At 42.1% G+C, this 10384-nt stretch overlaps 1 protein-coding gene across 3 annotated transcripts; it reads right to left on the bottom strand.

Annotated features, from left to right (window-relative positions):
• Positions 1–84: 84 nt before the first annotated feature.
• Positions 85–10253, bottom strand: si:ch211-183d21.1 (uncharacterized). Of its 3 annotated transcripts, XM_081696761.1 has the most exons (14): positions 10038–10253; positions 9071–9110; positions 7799–8656; positions 7337–7517; positions 6949–7082; positions 6606–6856; positions 6040–6342; positions 3977–4235; positions 3205–3382; positions 2793–2941; positions 2386–2460; positions 2121–2285; positions 1735–1834; positions 85–1636 (listed from the first exon to the last, which is right to left on the bottom strand). In XM_081696761.1, the coding sequence occupies exons 3-14, from the start codon at positions 8613–8615 to the stop codon at positions 1576–1578; spliced, it is 2673 nt and encodes an 890-aa protein (XP_081552887.1). In that variant the 5' UTR covers positions 8616–8656; positions 9071–9110; positions 10038–10253; the 3' UTR covers positions 85–1575. The 3 variants fall into 3 exon arrangements, with proteins under 3 accessions (XP_081552887.1, XP_035386898.1, XP_035386897.1); XM_035531005.2 differs by lacking the exon at positions 9071–9110 and having other exon boundaries at positions 1741–1834; positions 10038–10252; XM_035531004.2 differs by lacking the exon at positions 9071–9110 and having other exon boundaries at positions 10038–10252.
• Positions 10254–10384: the final 131 nt, after the last annotated feature.

A 10384-nucleotide genomic window follows, 5' to 3' on the forward strand; every position in this document is an offset into this window, starting at 1 on the left:
AGGTAGCGAGAGACAAGAGGTAAGAGATTGAGGGGAAGGAGAGAGAGAGAGAAAACATAGAAAAAAAAGACAGTGACACTGAAGTGGAGGATGTAAAAGTTTCTTTACTTCAGAACAAGCTGCTTGTGGAAAATATGGAAAAACACAGAAACACTAGTTTTAAATGAAAACTTTCAGTATTATCTTAGAAGCAAGGTACTAGAACAAAATGCTGATTTTACACTTCCACTGACCACAAGAAGGTATGGGAAAGCATTTAACCACTCAGACTGATGGTGCCTGGAGGATTTACACATCAACCCTCACATTAATCTATAGGGTTGGGGGGTTATATGCTATAAATCACTGGTTTGGTTAAAAAAAAAAAAAATGTTCTTTTTAACATAAAACTGTATATCTAAACGCATGCAAAACCTAAAAACAGGCCATTCTTCTTTGGAAAGAACGCTCCCAACAGCCAAAGCTCACCATCAAATATACCTCCAACCACCCCACCCCCCACCTTCAGTAAGGGTATATGCAGCATCTTGGAGTTATGTACCCCTGGAACAAATGCAGTACCAAAATGAGGAAGTGACTCATCCTGCCAAGAGGCACTTAACAGTCTCTGTAGGATTTTTGCCATCATCGCAATGACATGCAACTCATCAGTGGAACTTTATATCAAAAGAAAGGGAACAGTGCCAGTGCCCTGCATCTGGAGTAGTGGCTTCCTAAAATGGCATCAAAATACTGCAACATCCCTAAATCAGAGTCCAACAGATAAGAATCAGTTTTTGGTAGCTGTTTGAAAAATCATTGAAATTGAAAAATCTCTGAAATTCTAAGCTCTAAGTAGTGGACTCACACTGGGATTTGGTAAGTTCAGTTGAAACATTAAAGAAATGTAGTCGTCCCCTCACTCAGAGTGCACCAATTTATATGTACTTAGTGTCTTGAAACATCTAAAATAGCACTGATTTGGTCATGTTGAGAATGTGTTACAAAGACACATAAGAACATCTGACAAACAAACAATAAAAAACGCTTATTTAAGATCCAGTCCAAATCAGCTTTGTACATGTAAACATAAAGGTTCAATAAGGAGAATTTTCTACTGAATGCCTTCAAGATGTTAATGGCAATTGTATTTTTTAAACAGGTCATTTTTTTGGCAATTTACTTAATACATGACTGAACATATTTTCATTTTGGACAAGGCAATTACTTCAAAAAGGTAGTTACTTCAAAAAATCTTCAGGCTACTGGTGAAAGAAGCTCTACCACAGAGTGACAATATAGCTCCAATCCATCAATGCACACATGGTTCACCACTTTGTTCTTAAAAGAGTCTAATAATACTAAAAAAATATTGCCTAATGAAATTGTTGTGAGCTGCTTGTGAAAAATTGTTTCTCATGGTAGATACTCAAAACTTCAGTTCACAACTGGCAACATTCTATCTGAATTGTTGATAAATTGATAAATCGTTCAGCATTATCATGAAAACAATGTACAATAGATGTACAGACACCACCAGACAAATGACTGACACACACACACACACACACACACACACACACACACACACACACACTAGAGTTCCATGGGTGATTCATTTTCATTCAGCTCCATAGAATAGTAGTCTTGAGGATGTCTGTGAACAGACACACAAACACAGAGAAACAGAGGCAATATAATTCAGAAAAGAAAAAAAAAAATACTGTTAAATAAATGTAAAACTTTATTATTTACCCATACTTTTTCTTGTACAGGTAGAAGAAAATGGATCCTCCAAGTATAGCCAGCAAGACCACTGCCAGTACAAGCCCCACCTGCAGCCCCAGTGATGAATCTGATTGGACAGAAAATCTGTCAATCATTGTTTTTTGACCATTGCAATTCCTGTGGAAAATGTTTATTTTAAATTCTCTATTCATATATCAATTCCATTAATGCTGCTGTTCTGACAGTGTTTTTCCTACACAAAAATGGAATATGTATGGAGTCTGTATAAGTGGCTGTGTGTGTGTGTAAGAGAAGAAAGGAAAATGAGAGAACTATGTGAGAGAGCGTATGCGTGTGTGTATGTGTGAGTGAGTGAGAGAGAAAGAGATTTTCGCGCATGCATGTGCTCCTACCTTTGTTAAGAAGTAGCTCCTTAGAAGTGGAGCAGGAGTGCATATGTGTGCTGTGTGCAGCTGTGCTCTGTAATGCCTGGGCCACAATCGCCCTCTGCTGGTTAGACACTGCAAGTACTTGACCTTGCACGTACAGCCTCCCTGATAAGCACGTTAAATTCACACCTAACCCGCAAAAATGCAGACATACACATACACATCAGTGCGCATGATTACTAATGTTTTGTCCATTTTATCCTTATATCATTTTTTTTTTGTGCGTCACCTTTGAAATGAGAAATGGAGACTCCACAGTTACAAGACAGCTCCAACAAATCAGCAAATTTTTCCAATGAACAATCTGAGAGAGCAAGACAGAGAGAGACAGAGACAGACAGTCAGACAGAGTTTACACAGACCTGAGAGGAAAAACAGCTGTTTTGCTGTATTTGGTGGAAATGTCCTCAGTCTCCACACAGAGAGCTGCGAAATCTAACCTGACATCCATGCAGACCTCCCAGTGAGGAGGATACAAGGCTGACCTCAAATCGCAAGCAACACAAACTCAACACAAAAGTAAAGTTGACTGCCATTTCATATCTAAACAAGAGTGAAATAAACAACTTGAATTCATTTACATTAAAGTACAGTAAAAGATGGAAGCCATAAGCTAAATATTACTATTCATCTTACTAAAATGCATATTGCGTTCCGGCTGCAGGCATAGGTCTACATAGCTGGAGAAGGAGGGGCTTGGGCAGAGGTTTTGGAGGCGGGGTGTAGTGTGGGAGGTGGCCCAGATGGCAGATCCTTTCATAGCACATCGAGAAAAGGAATCAAATCTGGGGATACACACACACACATACACACACACACACACACATACACACATACACACACACATACATACACACACACATACATACACACACACATACATACACACACACATACATACACACACACATACATACACACACACATACATACACACACACATACACACACACACACACACACACACAGAAATGAGTCACACAGGTACATACTAAAATGACCTGCCTTAAACAAGTTCACACAAGCATACAGATACACTGGCACACACCTGGCCACTGGGTGTATGTGCTGTTGCATGGTGCCATGGAAAATAGGGTGTAGGCTCTGGGCTTCAGAGAACACAAGAACATCTTGAATTTCTGAGTTCCTGCCACACACACCTGCTCCCAGCGGTTCAAAACACAACAAAACAGCTCCCAGAGCATCCACTGCTGGCAAACTCTGATCTACATTAAGAGAGAGAGAAAGAGAAACACAGAGAGAGAAGAAAGTGTGAAGGAACAGAGAATTTTAGCTTAAAATCAGACCTTTTTTCCATCAAGAGAAAGTCAATATGGCAGAAGAATGGTTTGGCAATAGTAAACACTTCTCCAAAACATGAAAACCAAAAAAAAGAGATCAGGAAAACAGATTTTTAGAAGTTTTAAAACAATTTAACTACTCTTACTGCCATTTAATATGGACACATATCTATCTCTGAACTAAACAGCTTAAGTACATGCATGAATAAACATACACATATATGAAAACAGATTTGCCTTTGTGAAAATTTCAGAACATGCAAGTTGTACATATAATATATGTATATTACACATATGTAACTACATAGGCCTATATGAAATAAGCATTTTCCCACGGCTAACCTAAACCTAACCTTAAATATAAAAAAATGAAAAAGTAGGTCACCGCCCTTTTTCTCTGATTTTCCTACATAGTCAGGACATCTCTAACCTGAAAATTCACATAAACAAATGTGCATGTGTGAGGCACACATGCACAGCAATGATTCAGATTTTAAAAGCAGATTTTAAAACAGTCACCGGCTCTGGACTGGTTCCCCAGTAAGTAGAATCCATCAGCTCCTATTGCCCCCGTCAGCTGGACAGCATTTGTCACACCGCCACTCCCGAACAGCATCACAATCAATCCTTGCAAAGCAGCCAAAGGTGGACCAATCAGCTCTACAAAGACACCCTGTTGGGAAGTCTCAGCTCCAGAGACCCCGCCCACCTCATTAATGACAAGTCCTTCAGCAGGGCGGGGACAGTCATTTTTCATCATTGGCGTGGGAGATGCGACCTAAACAAACATCACATGTGATTGATGGCTTTGATGTCAACCTGACCATTGACATATGCGTAAAACATTTAAAAAATATTTTAAAAAGAAAATAAATTGTACATTCAGGCTCCAAGACATATATTTTAGTCTCGAATTCCAAAGTTTAGATACAAGACACGAGACTTCAAAGAGAAGTTAAGGCAAGATTTTTTTTTTAATTTGGGAGTGAAGCAATTGCTGTATTTTAGCACTGAGCAAAGTGGAGGTAGGACAGAAAGCCTGAGTTAAATCCACAAGGATCACTGTTAAAAAGTTAATGAGTTGAAGACTTGCAGGTTGGGAATGATTTCTGCTGAGCCTCAAGCTTCAGTTCGCTTAACTACCCCACTGTAACATCTAACAATGTAACCCACCAAAACTACTCCACTGACCACATTGTACTCCTTTTCTTATGTCATGCTTTGCTATGTTACTTTTCCTTTGTCTCATCTACAGGAAACTGTTTGCTGAATGCCAACCTCATTGACATTCAGCCCTATAAAGCCCTAGAAAGATTTCCATTATACTCTTCACTTGTGTATTTGAATAATGCCAGTAAGAAAATTGAAGGGACTTCCCCACAGTCTCTTCTTTTTATACTGCATTAGGCTCCAAAGACCCTTTCTTCAGTACGCATGCTTTTTTGGAAACTAATTCTTTATTTTCTGGAAGTCGCTAGTAAAACGCATGACTGTATGCCACAAAGGTTGACTGTTCGTGGCAAATTACAACATGCAAAAGTGCAAGGCCATGCCAGGGGTGGAAGGGTTGGAGACCGACAGGAAACGGCTTGGCACAAGTAACACCTCTTAACGTCTGGCCACTCAAACGGCCCGTTTGGGTAAAAATACATGGTGGACTTTTTCCCCCAGGGTTTTACTCTGCCTAATGCACTCTCATCAACCTCCCCGAGAGACATGCTCATTTGCTTGCATTAGCGCAAAGATCCTGCGATGACCAGCGTGTGTGCAGATGTTAAAAGTGGCACCTGTTGGGCAAATCATTCTGGGAAGGACCCAATGCCTGCTGGATATCCAGCGTCTGTCTTTTGTGCATGCCCCATGCATTAACTGCTTTGTGTGTGCACAGAACGTAACAGGTTGATTAGAAGAAAAAAAGTCCTATTTTAACATAAATCTGCTCAAAGTACTTCTAAAAGTTCTTTTTTTTTTAAGGTTTTTTGTAGTGTTTCAGTTGCACTCACTATAACAGCCACAGCTTTACTAATCCCAGGTTGTCCTTCCAAAATTATGTGATTATCTGGAATACAGATAATCACACCCCTTTAAAACCCTTTAGATGAGCTCCCAGAAGGTGAGAAAAAAGTTTTTATTAAACAAATCATATAGAAATAGAGAGAAAAATCACTAGGTTCCATTTGTCTACTACCAATTATTTAGAGACAATCTATTTTAAAGCTATTTTAAAGCTTTTAAAGCTATTTTAAAGTATTTTAAAGACAATGTATTTTAAAGCTTAGTGCTGTCAATGATTAGTCCATTCATATATTTGATATCAGACTGAAATCAGATGAAAGTTTGATATACATCACCTCCCTTTTGTATTTCAGAATGGACTCCAAGCTAATGTCTGCTTCTTTTAAGTACTCTAGAACTTTATGAAGACAATTACATTAGCGCTCTTTGCTATGACCAAACAGTGAATGAATGTGTGAAGACATGACACAAATCTAAAAGAAATATATTTATCATCAGAACGTTTGTGGTGCTTTCAGGAAATGACATCATCCAATTACACTGATATAATCAAGAAATGACCTTACCCTGAAGGAGTTATGATCGAACCTCTTAGGTCCACATCGACTGAGGCTTTCATCACCCGGGAACGCAGCAGAGTCCTCCAGAAGGGGGAGCTGTCCTGGTGTCAGGTTCTTGATCAGCTCTGCAGAATCTTTGTCTGAGCCGCGGGCGCGATACACCACTGCATCCAGCAGGCCGTTTCGTGGAACATCAGTGCCCTCGCTGGAGGGTGGAGTCAATGAGCGATATATTGCTATGGCATCAGGGCCGTTCTGAATGGTATTGGCTGGTAGGGCGATGTGTGGTTTGACTTTATGACTGCCAATCTTTGAAAATTGACAGAAGAGGACAAAACAGTGACATGAAAGCCTATCGAAATGCAGGAAAACATGGTAAAAAGCAATTCTTTAATTACTAAGTGAAAAAACCCCAAATACATTTACATATAATTTTACTTCAATATGTGTGAATATGACATTCTGGGTCAAATAAACCACAACTGTGCAAAAATTACAAAATATGACTGATTAAAAAAATAATGAATTTTGGCTACTTTGTTTGAGAAACATGCTACCCAAGAACAACTCACCAGGAAGTAGCCGTGTTGGTCCGTGTAGTATCCGTGCAGCTCGAGTTCGCGATACACTTTCCCATTGTTCCCATTGAACAGCAGTAGCCAGATGTCATTGAGTGAGGTGCGTATGCCTGACGGATGCCACAACTCTACGAACTCTTGATCCTCTGCCGAGCCTGGTGTGTCCGCATTCACCTCGCTGAGCAAGAAGTCGCCAGCGATTTCGAACCACAGCAAGTCCGGTGTTTCTGTGGTGTTAACGCCAGCTAAAGCAATAATTGGTGATGTGAGTGTCTTTCTACTGCATTCAGGCAGACAGGTCAAAAAACCAAAGGTCACAGGTTATAAGCTGCCATACCGATGTCGTAAGGGCAGGTATTATGCCATGTGCATCGACTGGACTCTCCTGGACGCTGCAGCTGGAATGTTCCAGGATCTCTCGTCCAATGAGCAACCCCACAGCGAGTGACATAGGCATCATCCTCATAATGCCTAATGGCGCATAAAAGTGAGTCATTAACGAGCATTAATGCATTGAGTAGTATGATGACCCTGGAGTACTGCCACAAGACTATACTTATCAATACTTAATGACACTTTATGCTCAAAGTCAAAGCAACTACACTTTGCGTCTTTAACAAAAGCACTACTCATTATGGGGTATCATAAGCTACACAGAAACAGGCTGAGCTGTCGGTAAACCAGCTACACTGATTACTGAACTGACTGCAATTGCTGATCAGAACCTGCTGTCGACCCTGAAGGGCTTCCTCCCTGGTATGAGGGATTCTGTGAGATTTGCACTGGGCACGCCTGTGCGCCCGCTCCAAACAAATGCGTCGATTGGCTGCACCTCACTCAGAGGACCACCTTGAGGGAAGTCAGTCACTTGCTGCTCAAATATAGCCAAAGCCCAGCCATCCAAGTCTGCAGAGTCCAAAATGAAAAGGTTTAAAACAAAAAGAACTGGCCCTAAGCTGATTCATGGTCAAATATTTTGTCTGCATGGTGCATTTATATAGAAATCCCAGTGTGTATAAATAAGCCTATAGATGGTTACATAGCCTAGAACCTATTATAAATTAGAGAGAGAGAGAGAGAGAGAGAGAGAGAGAGAGAGAGAGAGAGAGAGAGAGAGAGAGAGAGAGAGAGAGAGAGAGAGAGAGAGAGAGACACACACAGAGACAGAGAGACACAGAGACAGAGACCTGACAGAGCTGTGGCACTGATGTTTACAGAGATGATCCCACGTTTGTTGGCCTGGAATTCCATGCTGGTTCTGACTGTGTCTGTCTGTGTATCATACACAACCAAAGTCATCGTCTCCATTTTCCTAAAAACACGAACCTCCACCATGCCAGTTGGTCTCGCCCCAGCCACAAGTATCCTTTCAATCCACAGGGAGCTGGGCCATGGGGACAGGCACTCATTGGCCTTTCCGGGTGTGGGGATGCCAGTTTGGAAGGTGTAGAGGCTGCCAGAGAGCCAGCACCTCTCGATGGACTCGTCATTGATCAGGGCTTGGTCATCTTCTAAGTACGGAATTGCGCCAGGTGTGAGAACCCTGGCCAGGTCATCTGCACTGCCGATGGCCTTGCGAGAGGTGTAGACGATGGCGTCCAGTAGGCCCACAGCTGAGAGACCAGCTCCTTCGGTCACTGTGTTCCAGGCGGGGCCGTACAAAGCAATGGCGTCGGGCCCATTCTGCACCGAGTTGGGCGGGAGCGGCACAGCTGGCGGTGGCTGGAGCTCAGCGGACCCCACCACGAAGAATCCGCGCTCATCCGTGCGGTACCCGCTCAGGTGCACCACGCGGTACGCTGTGTTGCCGTTGCCGTTGTAGAAGACAAGCGCGTAGCCATCCAACGGGACAGAGCCACCGTGCAGCCAGTAAAGCTCCACGAACTCTCTAGTGTCCAGGCTGGGGTTGTCAGAGTTCACCTCACTGATGATGAGGCACGCACGCACTGTGGCCAGCGCGCACGCCAGCCGCACGCACAGTAGGCCTGTCTGCTGTGAAAGCATGGCCGCTCACACCAAGAGCCTCCACAACACACTCGAACAGCCTGTGGGGAACACAGAGAAACAGGCTGTGGAGATATCAGCACAGAAGTCATCCTTTTCTCGAACCAGGAAGAGCTAAATTTCATGTAAAATTATTAACATTAGCCAAACTCATTTTACATGGAACAGACAAGACCACCTGATCAAAACCAATCCTGAGGGTATGACAGCCGCTGTAAAATCTGTATTGTGTGAACACATCAAAGATGTGTTTCCACCAGATCTAATCATCATCAGATGACATAAATGAGATGCCTCTCCATAATTTGTCATTTTGAAGGACTGTATTCATAACATGCCAGTGTTTTAAAACCTTCAACGTTCAAAGTGCCTGTTTTTATTGTCCAAATCAATACTAAAACCTCATGCAAAGATATGAACCAACAACAAAGATTGGGCCCTAAAGCTTTGCTTACATTTCGGTTTCTGGCTAGAGCTACTGACTCCATATGGCACCTAAGAGGGAGAATATAAAGTTTATGAATGAGCAAGGTCACAGACACAAAGAGCTAGAAACATTAGGACCATAACACATGTGCGCAATGTTGTAGTTGACACTAACGGAAAAGGTATGAATACATAGTAGAAACGTCGTGCAAGAGGAGGCTACAGGGGTGAGCGAGAGAGAGAGTGTTAGACAGAGACAAAGGTATACTGATATAGAGAAAGAGAAGATTTATGTGCAATAAGGTATTATGACCAAATTCAGTTACTCTGAGCACCACTGCCCCAGAACATCATCACACTAGCGCCTACATTTTGAAATAGGAATTTGGGGGAATGCATCTCTTTAAATTTACAGACGCAAAGAATTTAACATATGCAAATCGAGATATAACAAATAATTACCATCAAGGGAGTTTTTGTTTTGTTAAAAGTGACTTTGATAATGGTATTTTAGTTGCACTTTGTAAATTCGTGATCTATCATAAATTTCATACAAACCAAAACAGCTATACAAACATCAAATCGTGTCTGTAAAACTGGCGCAAAAAACAACAACAAAAAAAACCATGATACATGTTACTTTTATGCACAACGTGATCGCCCGGGCGTTTTAAGGCAGCCCTCCTTGGCGAACCTGACAAACAAGTTATGAGCCGTCGAGTTTGTATAATTCCAGCACACGATGCGACCAAGAACAAACCAGTTACAGCCCCACGGAGAGACCACAACACTGCTCTTCCAGCGCCAGACAAGACCTAACGGGAAACGATCAGATTGCATAAACTATTATCTTCGGGAAACCCGTGTTCCGAAAGAATGAGGAGCAACAGTTCGTATAAGTTCGTAACTGTTAGTCGCTGGAATAATTTAACTGCGGTAAGACTGAAATTCAGTCTCGTCCAAGGCTCTGCTCTTCGTCATTTACTCGGGACTTACCGTAATACGACGCGCTTTCGTCCCAGAAAAAAAAAAAAACGTTTCGTAAAGTTTAGCTGTTAATTTTTCTGTCGTCACCCTCTCTCCTTTGGCCTGATATCTTACTGTCTGGCAGAGCTTTTGTAACAACCCCTCTCCCCGTCATTCTCCTCCTCCCGTGCGTGGGCGGTAAAGCGCTAAGGTTCTTCAGTCATCCTCTCCGCCTGCGTACTTTCTACTTCTGCGATACCCTCTGGGTACTGTCCGAAATCCTTTAAAGGTACACCGACTAGACAGGGTGGACCCTCCCACTTTATTACTTTTTATTACAAGACTGAAGTATTGAACAAGGCCTGAAAACGCTGGGA

This window comes from Electrophorus electricus, chromosome 14 (assembly GCF_041902795.1).
Source record: "Electrophorus electricus isolate QZ-2024a chromosome 14, ASM4190279v1, whole genome shotgun sequence".
NCBI classification, from domain to species: domain Eukaryota; kingdom Metazoa; phylum Chordata; class Actinopteri; order Gymnotiformes; family Gymnotidae; genus Electrophorus; species Electrophorus electricus.